The sequence below is a fragment of the Rhinopithecus roxellana genome, chromosome 10, assembly GCF_007565055.1.
Source record: "Rhinopithecus roxellana isolate Shanxi Qingling chromosome 10, ASM756505v1, whole genome shotgun sequence".
In the NCBI taxonomy this organism is placed as follows: domain Eukaryota; kingdom Metazoa; phylum Chordata; class Mammalia; order Primates; family Cercopithecidae; genus Rhinopithecus; species Rhinopithecus roxellana.
This window is the reverse complement of record NC_044558.1, coordinates 92,350,567-92,375,297: the sequence shown is the minus strand read 5'-3', so window position 1 is coordinate 92,375,297 and position 24,731 is coordinate 92,350,567. Positions and strand designations below refer to the sequence as shown.

Below are 24,731 nucleotides of genomic sequence, written 5' to 3'. Positions count from 1 at the left end.
GGACATTACTGGTGCCCTCCACTCCTGGATTCAGATCCTTTAACCAGGCAGGTGCAATTATCCCCCAGCCGCTGGGATGTGTTGGCTGCTAACAGACTTCAGCTGCACCCTGTCCAGAGAATTACCCATGGGGGTCCCCTTGTCCAGAGATGTGTGGGGTCACAGCTGCCTGCGGGTGGCCCACAGCCAGTGACTGGCTAATATAGACATATATTAATAAAAAATACAGACAGCCCCTCCTGGGCTGGGTGCAGTGGCCCATACCTGTAATCCCAGAACTTTGGGAGGCCGAGGCGGGCGGATCACCTGAGGTCAGCAGTTCGAGACTGGCCGACATGGTGAAACCCCATCTCTACTAAAAATACAAAAAATTGGCCAGGCACGGTGGCAGGCGCCTGTAGTCCCAGTTACTTGAGAAACTGAGGCACAATACTCACTTGAACCTGGGAGGCGGAGGTTGCAGTGAGCTGAGATTGTGCCACTGCACTCCAGCCTGGGTGACAGAGCAAGACTCTGTCTGGAAGAAAACGAAGAAGAAGAAGAAAGAAGTAAGAAGAAAGAAGAAAGAAGGAAGAAGGAAAAGCAGATCCCCTCATTTCAAAGTGGGGCAACCCCATGGGTACCATTCAGGGTCCAGACTCCACCTGAACTCGTGTCTGAGCCTGGCTTCCCCCATCTCTCTATTCTGCTCCTCTCATTCATTCTACTGGGAGCCCCTCCGCCTTAGTAAGCCACGTGCCCAGAATCCCCATCTCAGCCTCTGCTTGTAGAAAACCCAATGTAAATGAACACTCTCCACCTTACCCCTGTCCCATTGGCCTCTCTCTTCCCCGGTGTTTGTGCTTTTTAAACTCCACCAAAAATGTCACGGGCAGGTTTCTTGCTTTGCTTCCAAACTCCCTGATAAATTCCGCTGGCTGGGCAACCCCAGGAGAGGTTTTCTGGAGCAAGAAACCCCATAAATCACCCCTCTGCCACTCCGGTGTGGGCAATATCTTATGTAAAAAGGTGTTTCCTGGGAGCGCCACAGGCAGGAGAATCCTATTACAAGCCGCCCCATTAATTATAAAGAGTCAAGTCGACCCTTTCCTGCGATTTTTTATCTGAAGTCCGAAAACTGATTACCTTCACCAATACTTCCCCTTCCAAAAAGATCTAAAAAATAAAATAAATGTTTGAAGAACAAATATCAAACTTTCTCCTTTTTAGGGTAGAGGCAGCAGAGAGAGACGCGAGTGAGAAAAGACCTTTTTTATGTTCTTTTAAGGTAAAAGTGAATGGAGACTTAGCCTGTGTGTGGCATATTTCTTTGACTACCTCAGCTCTTGGAGGTGGGTTCTATAATGTGACCCATATTACAGATGAAGAAAACTGAGGTTAAACTGAAATTACATGGTTGGCCCATTCTTCTGAGATGGTGAGACGGGCAGAAAATAGGCCAGCCAGGTATATAAAAATATGGGTTCAAATCCCACCTCTGCTCCCTACTAGCTAGGACCCTGAGCAGGTGCATTCACCTCTCTGAGCCTCAGTTTCCTTTGCTGCTTAATGGGGAATGAAAGCATCCCTCAAAGGCTTCCAGGGAAAAGATGCACCATTGTGTACACAAAAGACACCAACAGACTCGTCCCTCACCTGAGGGAACCAGCAGCCTCCCCACAGCCTCCCTGCTGCTAGTCTTCAGGCTGGTACCCCCAATTTCATTGCCATCCAGAAGTCAGAAGTCAGGGTAGCCTTTTTTGTTTGTTCCGTCAGAGCCTTGCTCTGTTGCCCACGCTGGAGTGCAGTGGTGCAATCGTGGTTCATTGCAACCTTGGACTCTTGGGCTCAAACAATCCTCCTGCCTCAGCCTCTGGAGTAGCTTGGACCATAGGTGTGCAACACACCCACCTCCTAGCTTATTACAAAATTTATATACATATAATATATAATATATATTATATATACTATGTTATATGTAAATATATAATATATAACATATAATACACAATATATTATATATAATATATGTTATGTGTAATACATACAATACATATATGTAATATATTATATATATGTTATATATAATATATGTAATATATTATATATATGTTATATATAATATATGTGATACATATATATTATATATGTATTTTGGGGGGGCAGGCATGGTGGCTCATGCCTGTAATTCCAGCACTTTGGGAGGCTGAAGTCAGTGGATCACTTGAGCCCAGGAATTTGAGACCATCCTGGGCAACCTAGCAAGACCCTGTCTCCACAAATAATAACAAGATTAGCCCAGTGTCATGTCACATGTCTATCGTTCCAGCTATTTCAGAGGCTGAGGTGGAAGGATTGCTTGAGCCTGGGAGGTTGAGGGTGCAGTGAGCTGTGATTGCATCACTGCACTCCAGCCTGGGCAGCAGAGTGAGACCCTGTCTCAAAAACCAAAACCAAAACCAAAACCAAAGAACTATTTATTTTTGTTACTCAGCTTTTGGTGCCCCTGCTACATTTTGCACTCAAGGTGAGTACCCCACTTGTACTCTGGGCCATCCTTGCCAAGTACCCCTACCATCACCCAGTTTCTCAATCTCATCACTCTCTTTTCCTACCATGATTTGAAGTTATTGCTCCCTTTCTCCTTTGGTTACTGTCTGTATCCCCTCATAGAATATTAGCTCTGTGGGGACTGGACCAAAGTCTATTCTACTTACACGGAGCCCAGGAAGTCCAGCGAGTGCCTAGTGTACACTAAGCCATTAAAACATGTTTGCTGAATAATCTAATGAATGAACAAATGAAGAGAAAGTTCAGGAAGTCAGGCATCGCCTTTCTTTTTTTCTTTTTTTGAGAGACAGGGTCTTGCTCTGTAGCCCAGGCTGGAGTGCTGTAGAGTGATCATAACTCACTGCAGCCTCAACCTGAAATCAGACAAGTCAGAGGTCTGCACAGCTTGGCTCCAGGGTCTTTGGTGCACTTTCCACCCACATACTTCAGATGAAGAGACTGAGGCCCAGAGAGGGTAAGTAACCTTGTCGCAGTCACACAGCACAAACATGGCAAAGCCAGTGCCAAACTGAAAATCCCATGGGGCTATGTGGTTACTACAGAGAGAGCTCCAGTGACCTGGAGTGGGCCAGCTGGGGACCAGCTGTCTCTGAGTAGGCATATTCCTGAAATATCATCCCCAAACCCATATTGCAACCTAGGGTTTTGCCAGATCCCCATGAGTCATCTTTTTTTTTTTTTTTCCTAGAGAGGCAGGGTCTTGCTCTGTTGCCCAGGCTGGCGTGCAGTGAAGTGATTATAGCTCACTGCAGCCTGAACCTCCTGGGCTCCAGAGATCCTCCCACCTCAACCTCCCAAGCAGCTGGGATCACAGGCATTCACCATCATGCCAGGCTGATTTTTACATTTTTTTGTAGAGATTGAGTCTCACTGTGTTGTCCAGGCTGATCTTGAACTCCTGGGCTCAAAAGATTCTCCTGCTTCAGCCTCCCAAAGTGCTGGGATTACAGGTGTGCAACATGGTGCCTGGCCTCATGCATCATCTTTACTATTCCCTCATTTGCATTTTTCTTGAAGCTTTCAATACTGTTAGAAAGAAAATGGTATCACCACTCTAAATGGAGAAACAGTATCACTTTCCAGAATTAGATACTATGTATGGAAATAGATACAATGAAAAACAAAACTATATCATTATATAGTTACTAGCTTCTGCCCACCAAGTCTCCAAGCCTGAGCCTATGGTCGCCTGGATAAGCAACTGTTATACGGCACTTAAGACATGCTAAACCCCAACAGAGATTCTCCTTAAAACAATCAGAAGTGCTAAAGGAGAGCTGGAAGGAGAGTGACTTCCTCACAGAATGTTAGGCATCTCTGAAAATACCTGGTTCTCCAGGGGTACCCGTCCCACACTTTAGGAAACGCTGCCTTGGTGGGAGCATCACATAATGAAGCTGATCTTTATTTCGGGGACCACCCCTGCCAAAAAAAGGGTGCAAAGCAAACTCTTTCTTCAACAATATCTGCAGTCAGAAGCTAAAGTCAGACAACCTGCAACTGGTATTATAACACAGACTCTCAAACACTCTTCGTTAGGCATGGGGTTTCGTGTTTAGCTGGGCTGGGCTTCAGTCTTCCTTAAATCCCGGAGTATAACAAAACTGTATTTTGTTTCCTTCAGATTTTTGTTTGTTTGTTTGTTTTTGGAGACAGAGTCTGCTCCGTTGCCCAGGCTGGAGTGCAGTGATGGGATCTTGGTTAACTGCAACCTCTGCCTCCTAGGTTCAAGTGATTCTTGTGCCTCAGCCTCCTGAGTAGCTGGGATTACAGGCGTGCACCACCACGCCTGGCTAATTTTTGTACTTTTAGTAGAGATTGAGTTTCACCAAGTTGGCCAGGTTGGTCTTGAACTCCCGACCTCAAGTGATCTGCCTGCCTCAGCCTCCCAAAGTGCTGGGAATACAGATGTGAGCCGCCGTGCCTGGCCTTTTCTTCATTTGTTTTCTTTTGTTTTGTTTTGAGACGGAGTCTCTCTCTGTCACCCAGGCTGGAGTGTAGTGGCGTGATCTCAGCTTGCTGCAACCACTGCCTTCTGAGTTCAAGTGATTCTCCTGTCTCAGCCTCCCAAGTAGCTGGGATTACATGCGTGCACCACTACGCCCAGCTAATTTCTGTATTTTTAGTAGAGACGGGGTTTCATCATGTTGGCTAGGCCGGTCTCAAACTCCTGACCTCAAGTGATCCACCTACCTCAGCCTCCCAAAGTGTTGAGATTACAGGCGTGAGCCACTGTGCCTGGCCCTTCTTCATATTTTAATGATGTAAAAACATAACATAAAAGTAACCATTTTAAAATAAACAATTCAGAGGCATTTAGTGCATTCACAAGGCTGTGCAGCTACCTCTTCTGTCTAGTTCCAGAATATTTCATCACATGGAAAGGAAACCCTGTATCAACTTAGTAGCCAGTCCCTATTCCCCCTCCTCCTACCCCCTGGCAACCACCAATCCACTTTCTGCTTCTATGGTTTTACCTATTCTGGGTATTTCCTATAAGTGGAATCCTACAATGTGTAATTTTCTTCTGACTGACTTCTTTAAATCAGTGTAAAATTTTCAAAGTTCATCCATGTTGTATCAGGATGTATCTGCATTTCATTCCTTTTTATGGCTGGATCATATTCGATTATATGGATATGCCACATTTTATCTTTAATTAGTTAATTAATTTATTATTATTATTATTATTATTATTATTATTATTATTGAGACAGAGTTTTGCTCTGTTGCCCAGACTGGATTGCAGTGGCGCGATCATGGCTCACTGCAGCCTCGACCTCCCAGGCTCAAGCAATCCTCCTATCTCAGCCTTTCGAGTGGCTGGGATCACAGGCACGAGCCAGCATACCCAGTGAATTTTTGTGTTTTTTAAAATTTTTTTATAGGGATGGGTTTTTGCCATGTTCCCCAGGCTGGTCTTGATCTCCTGAACTCAAGCAATCCTCCCGCCTTGGCATCTCAAAGTGCAGGGATTACAGGCATGAGCCATCATGCCCGGCCCACGTTTTATTTATCTATTCATCTCCTGATGATGCATTTATTTTTATTTTTATTTTTTTTAAGACAAGGTCTCACTCCGTCACGTAGGCTGGAGTGCAGCGGTACAGCCATAGTCATTGCAACTTCAACCTCCTGAGCTCCAGTGATGCTCCCACCTCAGCATCCTGAGTAGCTGGGACTACCACCATACTTGGCTAACTTTTACATTGTACATTTTTAATGTTTTTTGTAGAGATGAGGTCTCAGTATATTGCCCAGGCTGGTCTCAACTCTTGGGCTCGAGCAATCCTCCCACCCAAGCCTCCCCAAGTGCTGAGATGACAGGCATGAGCCACTGCACCCAGCCACATTTCTTTTTTAAAAGATGTCAGATTATTCTCCACTAGGCCTTGACCACTTACTATGTGTCAGACCCAGTCTGTTTTTTTTTTTTTTTTTTTTTTGAAATGGAGTCTTGCTCTGTCACCCAGGCTGGAGTGCAGTGGTGTGATCTCAGCTCACTGCAACCTCTACCTCCCGGGTTCAAGCAATCCTGTCACCTAAGCCTCCCGAGTAGCTGAGATCACAGGCACACACCACTATACCTGGCTAATGTTTTTTGTATTTTTAATAGATATGGGGTTTTACTATGTTGGCCAGGCTGATATTGAACTTCTGATCTCAAGTGATCCACCCACCTCAGCCTCCCAAAGTGTTGGGATTGTAGGCATGAGCCACTGTGCCCAACTCCCAGTCTTATCTTCATAGGCCCCATAATTTTCCATTAGGCAGCATGGGTAATCTTGAAGTATATTCTGAAAAGTAATAAACTACATGTTTGTCCAATAGGCTGTGATGTTAGTCTTCTTTTTTTTTTTTGAGATGGAGTCTTACTCTGGTCCCCCAGGCTGGAGTGCAATGGCATGATCTTGCTCACCGCAACCTCCACCTTCTGGGTTTAAACGATTCTCCTGCCTTAGCCTCCTGAGTAGCTGGGATTACAGGCGCCTGCCACCATGCCTGGCTAATTTTTGTATTTTTAGCAGAGACGGGGTTTCACCATGTTGGCCAGGCTGGTCTCGAACTCCTCAGGTGATCCTCCCGCCTCGGCCTCCCAAAGTGCTGGGATTACAGGCTTGAGCCACTGCACCCGGCCAAGTCTTTGTTTTAAAAAGTGTTTTAAGCACTTCCTCAAAGCAGAAAAAAGAACAGATAATAATGACAGCATCCAATGAATGGCCGTTGTTATTATTACTATATTATTATTATTATTATTTCATTTTTGTGTTTATTACTATTGGCCAGCTCTCTGACAGGCACTGTGTTTAGACTATGACACATATGGCCTTATTTAACCCTTACGATGAAACTTGAAGTCAGGTGTTTTTGTGCTCTTTTTATAGGGTCTTGCAAAGCTGAGACTCAGAGATACTGTGTACCTAATGTGAGGTCACACAGTCCCTGGTCTCAAGTTGGGATGGAGACACAAACACAATGTGGGTTGAGGTGTTACAATGGAGGAAGACATGGACAGGAATACTGCAGGTGCCCAGGAGGGCATCACTAGCTCAGCCAGCTACTTCCTCTACACTTACTCAGCTAGACCACAGAGCTGGGGATCTCAGCTGTTTCTGAACAAAGAAAAGTTACACCATAAGGTTTTCCTGCAGTGAAAAAGGAATCATGGAGAATCTGGGTGTGATTTCCAAGCCACTGCTCCAAAAATGAAGCATGCACACAGGTTCCTTAGGAGTTGTGCAACCTGTGGTGTGCAGTTCTGGAGTGGGGCCTGAAATGCTGCATTTCTAACCAGCTCCCAGGTGATGCCACTGCCGGTCCGCGGACCACACTTTGAGTAGCAAGAGGTTAGTAGATATGAATTCTGATCCCATCTCCTCTGTAAACTCTTCGTGGGACTTCCGGCCACTCTCTTGCCCTCTTTGAGCCTCAGTTTCATTCTCTGGTCAATTCTCTGAAGAATAAATGAACACCAGCTGTGGTGTCACTTCCTGTGTGCTTGCCAGAAAGCCACAAACACCTGCTGGGGTGAGACATTTCCTCCCCAAGCCCCCAGGAACCCATCAGCAGGTGCTGGGGGCAGGGGAAGGTGAGGATGGTTCTGAGCTCTGGCACAAAATTCAGAAACAGGAAGCCAGAGGTGGTGCTGGCCTGGAGAAGCGGCTGGAGAGGCTTCCGTTCATCACAGAAATGGCCCATTTGCAATGATCGGTTACCCAGGTGTTAATAACGCTAATGGCATAGGAAGGGTAAACTTGGTCACTTGGCTGAACAGAAGAAATATGCAGAGAAGTGCTCGAGTTTCCATAAATCAGCCGTGTGCAGCACTACGAGGGAGGCAGGACTTAAAATTCCGGTCAGGAGAAGGGTAGTCTCATAATCCAAGCTGGAGAGGTAATTTATTCTGTTTATATCTTTTTACTGCATGACAAGGCTTGGGAGTAGGCACCCTCCACAGCCATTCTGCATTTTAAATATTAGTCCTAAGCACAGTGGGTCAGCCCTGTGCTCTGTGGGGTGTATATCTCGGGGCAGGAGGACAGGGACAGGGACAGGGACAGGAGGAGAGCGTGCATGATGGGGGTTGGAGTACGTGTGGTTTAACTGTCTGGTGTTGGCCAGAATTATAACCTAGGGGCAGCAAGGGGACAGGCGAGGTCCCCTTTTATCCAGTGCTGGAGGGCGCTGGCAGGAGAGCCTGGCTTGCCTCTTTACCTGTATGCCCTGGGATGTTTTTTTCCTCTCAGAAACCTTTTATTTTTAAGAGATAATAAATACAGGTGATGAAGATAGAAGGAGATGAGCAGATACATTAATGGAGGAGGAAAGGGAGGAGGGCGAACATGGAGAAACCAGACGTCCTTATGTCTTCTGACCTTGTCAGTGCTCACGAAGCCCTCTGCTCTTCTGGCTAGCTTTGTTTAACCCGGGAGGGGGTTTTAAGCAAAAGCCTGTGAGGTTCCTATCAGTAAGAATTAGTATTCATTAAGCCATTTTTTAAAGAATCCCTTTTTATAGCAGCTGAATTGTATTAATTCATTCGTTCTTTCATTCAGTCATTCATGTAGTTACTAGACTCTGCACTGGGCTCTGTCCTGGGTCCAGGGACAATGTGGGCTCTTGCAGCAAAAGTTCTCGATTCAAAACCTGGCTCTGCTACTCACTGGCTGTGTGACTTTGGTCAGCTTACTTCACCTCTTGGGCCTCAGTCTCTCCATCTGCAAAGTGGGAAGAACAAAGCTAGTCTTGAAGGGACATTGTGAGGATTGAATGAGAGGCTGGCCAACGGGTTTGGAGACAGGTGGCATCACGTTGAGCACTGGTCCTGCATGTTTGGGAGGTGCCAGAATCTCTTGGGGAGCTAAATGTGAAGCATCTTGGGCCCCACTCCAGAGGACAATTCCAGCCATAAGTGGGGGGACCCGGGGCTACGATTTGTAGCAAGCATTGTCCTCCGATCATACTTTGAGAAAACGGTTGGGGATGCTGAAGGACAAATGTCCCTTCCCAACTGCTCCCCTTCCCCATCTAGCCTTTCTCAGGAACTGCCTCCTTAACGATGTGCACCCAGTATCATGGCTGTACACCTGCAGGGACACTGTGCCAGGGTTGGGGTGGGAGAATGTCTCCTTCTGGAGCCCCTGGGCCCAGTAAGCACTTGGGGAATTAAAATGAGTGCACAGAAGTGGGAGTGAATTTGGTGTGAATCAGGCCCTCTCTCCTCTTGTTACCCTCCATGGAAGCTGGCGTGAGAGAGAGAGAGAGAGAGAGAGAGAGAGAGAGACATGGAAATGGGGATGTCACCCAGGCCCTAGATTTCCTGAACCTTGGCCACAGGCTGAGTCACTTCTTTTCCATCCTCACCACACCCTGTGTAGGAAATGATGTTGTGAGTCCATTTCACAGATGAGCACACTGAGGCCCAGAAAGGGGACGTAGTGGCCAGAAAGGTAACATAGTTAGCAACCTCCAGTTCCTCAGTCAGGTAGTGTCCTGGATCCCAGAGCCCCTGCTCTGTTCTGCCTCCATCCCATTCCCAAGTAACCTAGGCTGCCAACCCTCTTCACTTGTGTGAATACTCGAGGAAGGAATGATGGGGAGTGTGTCCACAAGTACTGATCATGCAGAAATCATGGCACCCCTCCTGGAACCTGGCTTCTGGAGCCACCCTCGGAGATCTTGATGGGCCACCCCAGGGTCATTTATGTCTCCTGACACTAAAAGGGGGCCTCTTCCTCTCCCAGTTCTCCCAGACTGAAGCTGTGAGTATTCAAGGGGCAGGTATATATCCTGTGTACATGTGTGTTAGCATGTGTGCAAGGACATGGTGTGTGGGTTTGTGTGTGTCCACAGGGGTTAGACATATTGTAGGTGTGTGCATTTGTGTACACAAGCCTGTGGGTATCTGTTAATGTACATGTGTGTGCACGTGTATGTAGATGTGTGCGCCTACCATTGTGCCCTTGTATTTGTATGTGTCTCTGTGTGCATGCACAGCTGTGTGTCCATGTGGCTGCTTTGTGTGTGTGTGTATCCATATGCCTGTGAACATGCATCTGTATATCCTTGTGTTTTGGTTGTGTACATGTATTTTCATGTGTAAGTATGCATTGTGTGGGCCCATACGTGTCTGTCTGGTGCATGTTTGTGTGTATGTGTGTGCCTGTATCTGCAGGAAGGGGCAGAGGGCTTGGTTCTACTGTGGCTTCTCATCCTGCAGCCTCACTCTGCTACCTTCACTGATGGACACCTCTGGGTCTAAGTGTCCTATCTGGGTAGGGGCTGGAGGTCCCCGGACACCATGGAGCATGAACATGGAGCATGAGTATGAGCCATGGAGCTCATGGTCCATACCATGGACCATGGAGCATGAGCACGGAGCATGAGTATGTGACTTGGAACACCTATGGGGGCTCTTCCTCCTACAGCTTGAATCTCCCCTTTCTCTCCTCCTAACCTTTCTTCCTTCTCTTCCTCTTCTTTGCTTCCTTATTCCTTCCTTTTCTCCTGCCTCCCTCCCCTCCCCTTTCTCTCTTTCACACCTCCTCCCCTCCCCTCTCCCCCTGACCTCTATCTCCCTGTCACAACCCTGTTTGAGGAGAGGTGAGTCCTCTCCTCCCCCTAGCTTCTCTTCCCCCGTATCACTCTGGTGCAAGTTCTAAGTGAGCCCCTCTGCAAAGTTCACACATGCCCAGAAAGCGTTCAGGGACCTGCCAGAGATGAAGTCCACCTTGCAAATTCTCTCTTGGCCTCTGGAATCCATTACAATGAGGGCACCATAGAGAAGGAGAAACACAACCAACACATGGGTTTGAATCTCAGCTTTGTCACTTCCCAGCTGTGTGACCTTGGGCCAGTCCCTCAGCCTCTCTGAGTACCCTAAGGGGGCCAATAATACCTACCCTGATACATGTCCAAGGATTCAGCTGCAAGGATATTCTGATGTGGTTTAAAGTGGTGAAACATTGGAAACAAACCCAAATATCCAACAATAGAATTGCTTAAAAATAAAACAAAAACTATAAAAGGATGGCTCAGCCGTTGAAGAGAACTTCAAGCAGTGACTATACAGAATGACGTAGCTCTGTCTCTGAAGATCAGTTTATACATCTGGAAGCATTGCTGAGTGAACCAGAGCAGATGACCGCATACTGAGTATGGGGTAGGATCTCAAGTTTCAAAACGGAAAAACAACAACAACAACAAACAAAAACAAAAACAAAAACAAGAAAAGAAAAAAGTCCAAAAGAAAATGCATCAACTACATTTCTATAGTGCTTGAGATTCTGGGTGGTGACATTTTCTTCCTTTTGTTTATCTGAGATTTCTAAATTTTCCACAAGTAAGTAGCATTGGTCTGATAAAGACAAATGTGCTATAAGGAAAGAAAAGAAAAAGGCGAGCCACCTTGCATGATTCTTGTGAGGAACACATAAAGAAGAAAGGCAGAAGAGTGGGGCTCTGAGCATGCGCCTGTCCCATGGTGGTCTGCTCCCCAACTTCCCCTGCTGCAGCTACAGTGGGCCAACTTCCCTCACCCCAAGCTTGGGTGAAAAGTGATCCCAATGCAGGACACTCTTCTATTTATTTTTACCTCTCTCTCCTGCTTTTCTTTTCTTTTTCTTTCTTTTTTTTTTTTTTTGAGACAGGGTCTTGCTCTGTTGCCCAGGCTGGAGTGCAGTGATGCAATACCAGCTTACTGCAACCTCTGCCTCCTGGGTTCAGGTGATTCTCCTGCCTCAGCCTCCCAAGTAGCTGGGATTACAGGCGCCTGCCACCACACCTGGCTAATTTTTGTACTTTTAGTAGAGACAGGGTTTCTTGGTCTTGACCTCCTGATCTCAGGCGATCCACACACCTCGACTTCCCAAAGTGCTGAGATTACAGACATTTGAGTTGGAAGGGAATGTAGGAAGAATTCTCTCCAACCCCTGCTTTTGCAAGTAGGGAAACTGAGTCAAAGAAGGAGAGTGACTTGTTTTAGGTAGTGGCCTCAGGCCTCCTAAATCTCACTGGATACTCTTTCCCTCATGCCTTTATCTAAAGACAAGCATGCACTGCACAAGATTTGCAGAGCACAACAGCCTCACTTTGGGGAGGAGGGGCACTTCAGTCCTAACATAGCCTTGCAGATAACCAGCATCAGCTTACCAGCCTGCTCTTTTTTTGGGCCACCAGAAATTACACCGGGGAATAGTTAGGAGTGAAGTTGTAATTCTTCTGATGTGCTGGCAACAAACAAATCACACAGTCATTCATTCATCAAACATTCTGAAGACCTACTATATACTGGGCAGGCCTGTGTTAGAGCAGGGTACTACATAAAGCATGAGGAGATACAGTGCCTGGCACATAGTAGCTGTCAAAAGAGGACAGCCACTTTCATGAACCTGGGAGTCACTAGAAGAGCTCCCCCTTTGGGTGAGCAGAAGTTTTTGCATCCATCAAGGGTTTAATGTCAGAGACAGAACCAGGGAAAGGAATGGTTTCATTCCCTCTGAGTCATCATCAAGGTAGGGACAAAAAAAGAAAACCACACAGCGCTGAGGGAAAAAACATTGTTTTTTTTTTTTTTATTAATCTTTCTTTTTAAAAAAAGTTTATTTTTTTTTTTGTTTTTGTTTTTTTTTTAGGTAAACTTCTTTCTGCTTCCCCTCCCTCACTCTGCCCTACCTCCTCTTAAAAATATAAAAATGTCCAACCCCGGATAACTAGAGTACAATAAATAAACAGTAAACACAAAAACATACTTTATTTGTTTCTTCTTTATACAAAATAAGGAAACTAGAAGCGTTCAACTTCCAAAAAAGTATAATATTGTACATCCTGACGGCCCAGCCTCCAGGCCCCGGGCAGGGAGGGTGGTCTGTGGGTCTGAGCCCTGCAACCCTGGCGCCTCACCCAGGGGGAGAGCAGGATGTGCGCGTGTTAGAGTCCAGCCTGCACCCTCGGGCTCAACATAAACGTCAAAGTAAGGAAGATCGGGAGCTGGACCCGGCTGGCCACGTCCTGACCCACAGCCCCCTTCCTAAAGAAGCTGACCTTGAGCCTCAAGATTGGCCACCAGGGAGCGCCAGCGTGCAGGTGGCTCGGTCTCCCTTCCGGTGGCTCCCGGTTCACACGAGTTCCTCCCAGTCTTCTCCCTCTGGCTGACGCTCTCTCCATCTCTCTCTTCCTCATCTTGTCCCCTTTCCTCTCCCTCTTTCAATCTCTCTCCTCCTTTTCTTATCATTTTTTTTTTAAGACGGGGAAAGCACAGCGAGAAATAAGATTACAAAATGCCCCTTGGATTGCAGAGAGAGGGAATAACACCGTCTCTGCCTCTTGGCCTCACCCTCTCTCAGTCCAAAGAGGTGGCGGTGGCTGGGTGGGTGGGTGGGGGCCCGGGGAAAGTCTAGAGCGTGCTCAAAATCTCTTGACCCTCCGGAGTATTGACTTTGGTCCCAAGAAATTGCTCGCGGTTGCCGGGAGAGCGCTGGCGGTGGGCTGAGGCCCCTGGAGAGCCCGTGGAGTGGAGATGGGGGTCGGCCCCCCTCGGCGTCCAGCCGAGGAGCAGCTGCCAGTTGAGTGCGGACCCGAGAGAGAACCCCCGAGGGATACCCACGTCTCCCACCGTGTCCGCGTCGGGCGTTTTGGTTTCAGGAGGTTGCTTCGGGGCGGGGCCCCCGGGGACCGAGCGCGGGGGGCGGCCCGGCGGCCTTACCACACGGCGGCCTCGTTGAGCTCAGGGTTGGGATGCGACAGGGGTCCGCTGTAGCCGCTGGTGCCACTCATGGGGAAGGGCGGGCTGGGCCCGCCGCTGAACACCTCGCCGGGCATGGGGTGCAGCGCGCCCGGCAGGCCCGGCTCGGGGCTCGGCGTGTCCGGGTGCGAGATCATGTCGGTGAACCTGGGGTTGTCCGCGGCGTGCGGGCCGGCGAGCGGCGGCTCCAGCGCGCCCAGCGGCGTCGAGCCGGGTCCCGAGGCCGCCAGGAAGCTGGAGTCGGCCGGGGACTGCGCCTGCGAAGGTGGGCCGTGCGCGAAGAAGTCGTAGTTGCTTCCCGGAGCGTAGTAGTCGCCTTGGTAGTCTGTGGGGGTGTGGGGGGGGGGAAGGGGGAAGGAGACAGGGCGCGGTGAGAGAAGGTGAAGAAGGGGGGGGGGCGGGAGCGGGGGTTGGGGGGTTGTTACCCGGGACCCGGGGAGGGAACCCGAAAGGGCCAGAGAGGGGAGCGCACGACACCGACCGAGGTTAGAGAGATCTGTGGAGGCCGGCGCCCCTAGAGACAGTGGACGTCGCAGACCCACGGGGAAGGTTGGGGAGAGAGACAATGAGAGATCTCGAAAGGGCAAGAGACTCAGACTGCCAGAGACTAGACACAGAGACGGGAGAGACTCCGAGATCGTGGGAGACACACGCGGCAAAAACTCGGAAGCTTCAAATTCACAGGTTCCCTGACACCTAGAGATGGAGAGAGAGAGCGGCGGCCAGAGACTCAGAGATACAGAAAGATTCCTGAGTGTTTTAGAGTCGGTGAGAGACACAGAGATGCGGGACAGCGAGAGACAGACGGAGAGATCCGCAGAGGGCCAGAGAGAAAGACGGAAAAGAGACTCAGAGAACGCAGAGCCTGCAGCTGAGACCCGAGAGCCAGAGACATCGGAGGGTCGCGGAGGAGTCGGGAAGACGCAGAGAGAGGTGAGACGGCCAAGGTTAGAGACACGCATGGAAACCCCGGGGGCCGCAGCGAGGGTCTGGAGTGAGCCAGAAGATGGAGAGAAGTCGATGCGCCCAGAGAACGCAAGACGGTGGATCAGAGATGAGTCCCAGGAACCTCCAGAGAAGCGGAGGCTGACAGGCCTGGGGAGAGGAACCTGGCAGGGACCAACCAGCGGACAGAGCAGAGCACAAAATGGATGAGACTGGGAAGCGACCGGGTCGGGAAAAACTGGATCAGGGCCGCGGTCGGAGCTCAGAGGGACTGGTGGGTTGGGCCGGGCGGGAAGACCTTGGAGCCCTGAATTTGGTCCCTGCGCCCCACCAACCCAGTCCAAGTCCTTCGCCTCGCCAAGTACGGCCCCCGCGTCGATCCCGGTGAGACCGTTTGTACCGGCCTCACTTAGCCTGAGACAGAGAAAACTGAGCTCCAGCGACTTGGGTGAGGGGGAGGACACGAAGATGCTGTGGGTCATGCCCAGAGCTCCGCTGGCACCTTGAGGTAGAAGCTCGGTCCTCCAGCCTTGCCCGGGGTTGGTTTTGCCAGGACCCCCAGGTTCTGAAGCATCTGACACTGAGACCTTTTGAGAAGCTGGTGATAGCTATGGGCTCTCTCTCTCAAGGAAAACGCAAAGATGCGAATTTTGCCCACAAATTCAGGAGGTGCAGGGACTCTGGATTACAAACCCATTCTGCCTCAACAAATCTACATCAACCCTCTGACCTCCTCACATAGCCCCTTTTCCAGAACCTTCGGGATATCCTGCCTTCCCCCACCAGGTGGGGCCCTGAAGGACTGACGTGGGGGACCTCATGAAAGGACCACTTTGTACCAGGCACCCGCTTTGTACAGTGGGAAAACCAGCGCGCCCAGAAGCTTGAGGCTCTTCTGCAAATCCACTCCCCCTGCTGAGTCCTGGGATCTCAGTCAAGGGGCGAGTTCCTGATGCCCCCTGCCATCCTCTTGCGTCTCCAAACCCTGAAATCTGTCCAAATGGGGGGTGTCTGGAGGCGTGGCTAGGAGGCAGTTTAAGCAACAGCTAAAACGGTTGCCAATTACTTTTTAAAACCATTAATTTAATTCTCCCCGAAAGTGAAGGGGAAGATGGGGAGCGGCGAATTTGGAGCCCCAAAGGGACAGGGATGGGAGACGGCCGCGGCCCGCAGCGAGCCGGAAAACCAGCGAAGGCCGCGGCCCCGGCGCCGTGCGCGCCGCCTCCGCCCATATGGCGGCCGGGCCGGAGGTAATTGGAACAAACGCCGTCTGAAAAGGGCACAAAAGCCGCAGCTGGGGCTTTGTCCGCGCTCCCACGGGGAGCCGCCGGCCCCGCCGCCCGGCCCCTTTCTCGCCCGCTGCCGGTCTCCGCCGCCGGGATCTCCCAGCGCGGATTAGGCGGGGCTGCCTCGCTGGGGGCTGGGGAGTCCTCCCCACCATTCCGCGGAATGAGGGGCCCCCGTGTCCAGCTCCCCACCCCATCCAGCACGCAGGGAGAGGAGGCTGTGGGATAGGTCTGGGCGGGGGCGAACTGGTCCTCGGGGAAACCCTGGTTAATTACTCAGGCGGGGAAAAATTCCGGGCCGGTACCTCCCCCACTACCTCGCTGCTCTGGGCCCAGATTTTGTAGGTAAAGAGGCAAATTTAGGTGGAGAGAGTCGGTGAGTGGAGACCCCGGAAGACACGCCCACCATCCGGACTGTCCAGGGTTGGGGGGCTGTCCAGGGTTGGGGGCTGTCCAGGGGTGGGGGCTTTCCAGGGTTGGGCGGCTGTGGCGCTCCAGCCTGAGCCCTGCCACTGCGTGGGGTCTCTGCCCTGAAAAAAAGCAGAGCCTGGCATTTTGCCCACAATTTCTAGGGGCCCTGGTCGGGTCTAATCCCCCCTCAGGCTTCCAGATGAGCTGAAGTTAGTGATGGGGTTATCTTCCCTTCCCTTCTGGTTTACCTGGGTGCCTAGCTCTTGCCTTCCCAACACTGCCACTGAACCCACTTTCTAAGAGAAATTGCCTCTCCTTAACCTGCGCTATGACTCAGAAGTGCAGATTGCCTCTCAGACATAGGCAGCCCTGGGGTCTCTCCAAATTCAGAAGCTTCAGAACAGAAGAGGAGAGGTGCTTTCTTAAGCCTTCAGCCCTAGGAAGAACAGGACGATGAGCTCGGTGAGCTCAAGCAATGAGGCTGAGGGTAAGGAGCTGAAAAAAACGGGTAGGGGGAGTTGGGATGGTTCACCAATCCAGTGTGAGGGAAGCGAAAGAAGGAAAAGCTGCGGTGACAAGGGGACAGCTCACCCCGGGCCCAAGCCTGGTACCACAATCTAAAGGCCTTTGTAAACTGGGGCTCCTACCTCTCTGCAGCCCCAAAGACGGTGGAAATCTGGGGTTGACCCAACCCTTGTGACCCTAATCTGTAGGAACCCCAGGGGGCTTGGGGCTGGAGGGTGGGCTATAGTCCTGCCCAGATCTACTGCCGGCATTTGGGCTAACACTGCCAGACACTGTGCACACACCCCGCCACACGGAACAGGAGTTGCTGCCTTCGATGCTAGTGAGCAGGCGGCCTGGAATGAATCCAGACCCCCATCCCCTCCCCTGACACTACCCTCCAGCGCTCAGAATCCACTTCATACCAAGTACACGGGGCACAGGGGCCCAGGGCGGCGGGAAGGCTGTGTGTCTGTCCGTGGGGGCGGCATGCATGCGGATTTGCCAGTGCTGGCCTCAGTGTCACTGGTGGGAGTGTGTGCCTCTGTGGGGTTGTGTCTCCGTGAGTGTACCTGTGTGTGAGAGGGTGGAATTTATCTGTACGTGATCGTGCGATCGTGTCTAGATATGTGTTCCTGGAGTGTCTGAACGCAAGTGTGAGTGCACCTTGTGCCCTGTGTGGGTGAGGGTGAGTGTGTCACTGCATCTTGAGTGTGCTTCTGTGTGCATCACTGTGTGAGTGAGACCATGTGTCTGATTTTGTGTCCAGGAGACGTGGGTGAGTGTACATGTGTCCGTGATTGTGTGTCCAGAGAGTGGGTGATGTCCTGTGGCGGAAAGCGTGCCGGCCAGGACCCTTTGCCCTCAGTTCCCAGAACAGGGCAGGTGCGGAGCAGCGAATCCCGGGGCGCCCCTTACCTCCGTAATAGGTGTACGGGGTGGACCCCAACATCTCAGACTCGTCCAAGCGGCCGCCCAGCGGACGCATGCGCCGCGGACTCCGGAAGAAGGCGTGCCTCCGGGCGCCCAGGGCGCTCAGCTGTTTCATCCGGCGTTCTTTGGACCGTCGGTTCTGAAACCACACCTGGGACAGAGGAGGGGGGCTGTGAGCTAGGGATCAGAGTGTCCTCTCCTCCCCTCTCCTCCCTTCCCTGCCTGGGCTGCCCCCGCTGGGTCCTTGCGCCTCTTCCGCACCAGGACTCCCTCGAGGCGGGGCCGGGACGGATTAGGCCGGGAGGGGTGGAGAGGGGCTTCGGCGAACCAGCCAAGGGTGAAGGATTTCGCGGACCCTTGGGGCGACTCATAAAGACTTGGGCTTCCTGGTCCTCGGCTCGCCCGCGGCCTGACGGCTCTATAAAGGCCTCCCTTCCGCACGACTCTCGCCTCGGCCCCTCGGCTCCGGAGCCAGCCTCTGGCCGTTTGTCTGCCCCCGCTTCGGCGCAGGGAGGGAGGGGGCATCGCCTCTTTCTCTGCTCGAAAGGTGGGAGTTAAAGGGGGATCCCGGACCCCAGAGAGGCTTACAACCTTCCTTGAGCAAGGCGGGGGGCGGAATTCAGAGAAGTAAAGTGACCCGGCCCCAAATCGCACCACCAGGAAGACAGCAGGGCTACATGGAATCTTTCGGCTCACAGTCCCTGACCTCGGGCGAGTGCCCTAATCGGGCTTACGGTCTGCTCCCAGACCAGAACCAGGCGCGCTCATAGCCAAGGAAGCTTGGCGGGAGACTCCTCCGAGGCTCCCGGCTCCCGGGCCAGCGGGGCTAAGGAGCTGTGCCCGCCCCGGACCGCACCTGGATGACGCGCATGTTGAGGCCGGTCTCCTGCGCCAGCTGCTCGCGGATGTGGCGCGTGGGCTTGGGCGTGGCGGCGAAGGCAGCCTTGAGCGTCTCCAGCTGCTTGGCCTTTATGGTGGTGCGCGGGCCGCGCCGCTTAGTGCCCGAGTTCTGCTCCTCGTTCTCGTTGTTGGCGGTCTCCTTGTCCGACGAGGTCGAGTTGTCCGTCTCCTTGGGGTCGTCCTGCAGTGCGTCCTGGAGGTCCGGGGACAAACTGCGGTCCGTACAGGATGACACTGCGGGCGGACGGATCGGGAAGGGGACAGAGGCGTCAGGGAAGACCAGACGCCTCTTCAATCCAGAGGCGGGTTCACGCCGGCCCAGGCTACGGCCGGTCCCTCTGGATTCCCTCCCAAACCTGCGACAGCCCCTCCCCCAGGGACCGGTGCCCGCCCACTCTCTCCAGGAGGGGCTGGGCCTTTGGTTGGGCGCTTCTTAAGCCCTCTCCCCGCGTCTCAGCTAGTACCTGGGTAAGGGTAGGGGGAGGCGTACCCTCTGGAGAACTCCCACCTTCAAGGAGAGGGGATGAGGAGGGCATAGATTCCCTTGGGGCTTGGATCTTCCTCTCACTTCCCTCCTCTCTCCAGACCTCAATTAATGTCCTCCCAGTGCATCTAGAAATTACCTGGAGCTCAAATGACACAAGGGGGAATTGTGCGCTTCCAAATTAGGGGAGGAGGGCAACTTGGAAAATGCTCCTGAATTGAAGGAGGGTGGGGAAGATCTGGCAGCTCTCAGATCCCCTGTAAAACTGCTCCAAAGCCACTTCTCTTCTCTAGCCTCTAACCCCCTTGCCTTGCCCTAGAACTGCCTGGGGCTGATGAGCTCCAAGCTCAGCACAGACAGCACACCGGAGGCCAAGTAGGGAGTGCCAGGCTGGGCACGGTGGGAGGGTGGTAAGGCCTAAGGCTAGTAAGGGGCCCAGGCTTCATACCTGAGTTGAGGCTGCCCTCCTTGAGGCTGGATGAGCTCAGGTAGTCGTCTTTGCACACGAACTTGTTCTCGTCGATGACGTAGAGCTCCTCGCCGGTGGACAGCTGCTTGTTACACACCATGCAGGTGAAACAGTTGAGGTGAAAGACTTTGCTCCGGGCCTTGCGCACCAGGTCGCTGGGCGAGATGCCTTGCGCGCAGCCAGCGCATTTGGTGCCAAAGCGCCTGTGGACACAAGGTGCCCGTCACTGCGGGGTGGGACTGTATCCAGTCCTTCCCAGTCCCTGACCTCTTCCCACCCGACCTGGCTTCTGTGAAGTCCCCATTTCCATATCTGTCAAACGGAACCCCAATCTTGAGTGCTCTGGCCAGAGCAGGAGACTGGGACAAAGGTTCTGAGCTGTTTCTGGGACTGGGACTGCCATGCCTCCACTGGGGTTTTTGAGATTCTCCTGGGCTGGGAAGGGGTGAGCAGTGGGTGCAGCCTTCAGCCAAGAAGAGAGCCCAGAGCACCCCAAGATGTCCTCCCCCAAATCCAACCCCTGCCAGACCCGCCTGGGCTGCTCCAGGCAAACTTAGAGACCATGAATGATTTGAAGCCAGGTGGGGAGAGTTTGGGCCACTTGGTGGCTTTGCCTCCTGGATCCTTTCTAGTCTGCTGGTGCCTAGCTAGGGCCAATCTGCCTGGCTGGCTGAGCCTAGCCGTCAGGCGGGGAGCCTTTCTCCTAGTCTGGAAGGAGGAAGCAGAAAGGAGGGAACCTTCCACTGATTTCCAGTACCAATGGAGAGGCTTTCCAATCTACCGCTCTGGGACTCGCTGGAGCTAATCAGGAGCTGTGGACAGCAGGGCCTCATAGTGACGGACCCTAGAGAGCAGGGACGAATTTCAGCCCCCCTAAACCTCTGGCCTGGCAGGCAGCAGGGGAATGTGAATACAGGACAATCATAGACCCTGCAAGGCCAGGACAGGAATCTCTCAAATCCCCCCTTTCCCGCGTTCCTGATCTCATTCCTTTTCTTTCTTCTTTGAGCTCAGGGAGAAAGCCAGCCTCCCCCGAAATGGGAGATGGGTGAGGCTCAGGTTGGGGGTGGGGTGGGGGAGGACCCAGGACTCTGGGGACCCCACATCTACTCACACCCATGTCTCTAAACAGGGTGAATTTGGGTGACATTGATGTAGTGAGGGCATTAGAAGCCATAAGTCACTTTTGGCCTTATCCGGCAGCGTAATTGGCCATATGCACCTTATCAAAAATCATTAGGCGCTTTGCAAGCACTGCTACATTAGGGGCATCGGGCCTTCAGGTCCAGGGAGTTTACACGTGTAAAGGAGCTGCTGACATTTTCTCCTATTCAAATTCCTAGTGCGAAGTCGCTGGGGCCGGCAGGCTGCCTTTCTCTATGGCGTGATTCACGCCCCCCTTCCTCAGCGCGGGGAATTCCTGTTCACAAAGCCAGCTCTGAGTGCCCAGGGGAAACAGGCAGGGCTCAGCTGCCTCAAACTCTACTGGCTTCCAGACTGGGGAAACTGAGGCTCAGAGAGGTGATCTGCCCTGGCCAGCCAGGGGGCCCACAGGGATGAGGGTTCTGGGGAGGTGCCACAGCCCAGTCTAGACCCCAGAGGTCCTGATTCTCAGCCTCGATTTCGTTTCTGCTTTTCAACATGGGAGGAAATGTTTAAGGGGTTGGGACGTGATGGGGTGGGGAGGTTCTCTCCTCCCATCACCAGGGGAGTCGTTCTGCGCTGGGCCCCCTCTGGAGCTGAGAAGTTTCTGTTTGGGAGTGCGGGTCGATGGGCTCACACATTCTGCCTGGAGCGAGAAGCCTCCAGGCGTCTCTAACTCAGGCAAAAATCTTTCCTCTCTCTCGGGACAGGGCTTGAAGCTTCTGTCTTGGGGTTGCAGCCGCTTGGAAGGGGCGGAGAGGGATGGAGAGCAAGTTTGTCAGGGCTTCCTCCCTCTGCCCCGCCAGCGCTCTGAGCCGGCCTCGAGCCAATGTGAGGCAGCGAAGCAGCGTCCTTCTTCCTCCGCCTGGGCTCGGGACCTTTCCTGGACCGAGGACAAGAGGAGAGCAAAGTGCTGCCCGCTCACCATCTAAGCTTGTGATCCGGGGAGGCTGGGATGGGTATGGGGGTCTCCCCTTCCCCAGCTCCCCAGTGGAGCGCGCGCAGAGTGGGCGCGCAGGCAGCAGCGCGGCGCGGCCTCTTACCTGAAGAAGTCATTTTTGCAGTAGAGCTTGCCCTCGCGCGAGAAGCACTTCTCCGAGAGGTTGGTTTTGCACTCGCAGCACTGAACACATTTGATGTGCCACGCGCGGTCCAGCACGTTCAGCAGAAAGCGGTCGAGGATGGGCCGCTCGCAACCGGCACAGTGCACCATCATAGCCCCGTGCCCGGGCGGCTTCAGCCGCCTTGCCCTCCCTTTGGGCCCCTGGCCCTCGGGCCTGCCGGGCCCTCGGCTGCCCTTCGCCTCTTGTCTCAGCAGCTGCAGGGAGAGTCCGGTCCGGACCAAGACTCAGCCGGTCAAGTCCTTGGGCAATCGCTGGCCTGGCGCTGGGCTGCCGGGAGTGGGATGGTGGGGGCGGGGGTGGCGTTCACAACGGCATGCCACCGGCCGCACGCCCCGGCGCCTGTTCCGGGCTTCCCCAGGTATCTCGGGTGGCTGCTGGCCTCGGCGCTGCGGAGCGGCTTTCCCCGGTGGCGGAGGCGCCGGCACTTTCCCCCACTTTCAAGCGGTCCCGATCCTCATCTTTGTCTGGTCGCCGCGTAATTCGCGCATCCTTATTCAGATTTGGTGACGTGGTGCGGCACGTAGGGGGCCCAGCGGCCAATGGGCGCACCGTGGCCATGGCAACCTCTTAAATTTATAGCATATCTAAATTGGCTACAGCGTTGCGGTCCGGACAGAGCAAAAAAAACAAGGCATCAGTATTGTTGAGTATTAGCTTGTACCTGGTTCGGAGGCTAAGTAAGTATTTACCTTCCAGTTTGGGGCTGACGGGGCGGGGGCCGCGCGATACGAAAACTGCGTCTCTCTTCCTCTCTCTTTCTCCTCACAAATATTTGGGGGTCACGGGTTCCAAGGCCTAGTCCGGGAGGTACCCCTGCCCCCTTTGCCATCCCTGGAACTTGCAGAAGTTGCCCCACGCCCCACACCTCTCTCCCCTTCTCCAGCCCAGGCAGCTCAGATTGGATTCCCCCACCTCCGCGCCCCGTCTGCGCCCTGAGCTGCGTCAGCGCGGTTCTCCGGAGCTCCTGGAGCCCGCCCCGGCTTCTTTTTGTCATACACGGGGCTGGGGCCCAGCCGGGCCTTTCTCATGGAGAGAGCTAGTGGAGGCCGCGCGACCTGGGTAGTTTTCCCTGCCTGGCCGCCGAGCGCAGGCCCAGGCCCAGAGTGGGGAGGCGGGGGAGGAGGAGGGGTGCCGTTTGGCCTGGTCCCGAACTCCAGAGTTTCAGGCCTGCGTGCGCTGCTCACGGGGCTCTGAGGGAGATGTGGACGGGGGAGATTCAGGGTGGACGGGTCTTCCCGCAGACAGCTCGGAGGTGGCACTCACCACGTCTCTCCTTTCCTCGCTGCACCTTCCAGATTCCAGGTCTTCCTATGGTTACTGTGGTGAGTGGGTCGTACGGCTGAGGCGGGGGACACCAGCGACTATGAGAACGCTATTTGCATTCACGCCGTGCGGGCTGGGTGTGCAAGTTTGTCCCCTCATTGGGCGCAGGAGAAGCGGCGCACGTGTGTTCCGTGCTCGGCAGGGCGCCCAGAGTGTGAGCAGAGAGTGTGTGTGTGTGTTAAGGAGCGGGGTGGTGCTGGCAGGTGTGTGTGAGGAGGGGGTGTGTGGGTCTGAGGAGGAGAAGGGACCAGGCCTCCTCTCCCTCGGGGCCAGCGTGGCCACCAGGGCTCCAAGTTGGGGAGGCCGGGAATGGGCAACCAGGATTTTCGTTTCGCTCCTGGAAAGGGGGCTGAGGGAGTAGGGTCTGGGACCGAGGGCTAGAGCTAGAGGGGTTTGTGCCAACACTTGGCTGTGAATGTTTGTTTGGGTGTGTTTCCTGAGCTTGTTAGTGTATACTTGCTCTTTGAGAATTCCATTTTTGCATCTGTTTATTGCATTAGTTCCATCAATCCGGTGAGTACATTTCTGCGTGTGTGTTTTTGTGTGTGCAGATTCGTGTGTTTGTAATTGTGTATGGTCCTGCTAATGTTTGTGTTTATCACCTTGTGCACTTTTATTTTTGTTGGTCTGTGCCTATGTGTGTATGCTTATTTTAGGACGCATAAATGTGAGGATGTTTTCATGTGTATGCGTGCATTAACGTAAGCATATTTGTGTCTGTGTTAGCAAGCATTGATGTGAAGGTGTACTTTTAAAAACCTGAATGTGTGTGTTTGTGTCTAGGTGAGGGCGTGCATATTTGAGACCCTGTGTATAGGAGACTGAACTGGGTTGGTTTTGTCTGTGAGTGCAGAATTTTGAAGAGCTATGTTTGTGTGCCAGTCGCTGTGTGTGTGTGCCTGCAAATGTGTGTATTTGTGCAAACAGTAGTTTTTTGTTTATGCAACTCCTGTAGGCTTTGTGTGTGTGTGTGTGTGTGTGTGTGTGTGTGACGGGAGGGGGGGCGGTTATGTTTGTATTTGTGTTTGTGTGTGTACTCCTAGCAGGGCTTACCTTTGTGGATTCGGAGGTTGAGATAACAGGATTTGTGGATGCCTGTGTTGGGGGCTCAGGGATACCCACTTGTCCCCGTTCCTCTTCAGGTCTAGCACTGTCCCCCACAGTTATCTAGGGGAGGTGATCTTGCTAGGGACAGGGAATTGGTGAGTGCTGGTTACAGAGTGGAGCATTGACTCACCAGCCAGCCCGCTGGAAAAGGAATCCCTAACCCGGACAACTTCTGCTTGTTGGTGCTGTTACCTGACCCTCTAGCTTGTCAGGGTACAGGCATCTACAGAGCATAGTAGTGAGCCTGATTAGAGCCCAGCTCAACCAGGAACAGGCAGGATGAAACTCACTTGGTCTCCTAGGCTCGGCC

At 52.7% G+C, this 24,731-nt stretch overlaps 1 protein-coding gene across 1 annotated transcript; it reads right to left on the bottom strand.

Moving 5' to 3' along the window:
* Nucleotides 1-12,594: 12,594 nt before the first annotated feature.
* LHX5 (LIM homeobox 5) lies at nucleotides 12,595-22,658 on the bottom strand. Its single transcript, XM_030939562.1, has 5 exons — nucleotides 21,911-22,658; nucleotides 19,704-19,927; nucleotides 18,728-19,005; nucleotides 17,857-18,022; nucleotides 12,595-14,117 (listed from the first exon to the last, which is right to left on the bottom strand). The coding sequence occupies exons 1-5, from the start codon at nucleotides 22,081-22,083 to the stop codon at nucleotides 13,750-13,752; spliced, it is 1,209 nt and encodes a 402-aa protein (XP_030795422.1). The 5' UTR covers nucleotides 22,084-22,658; the 3' UTR covers nucleotides 12,595-13,749.
* Between the last annotated feature and the right edge of the window lie 2,073 nt (nucleotides 22,659-24,731).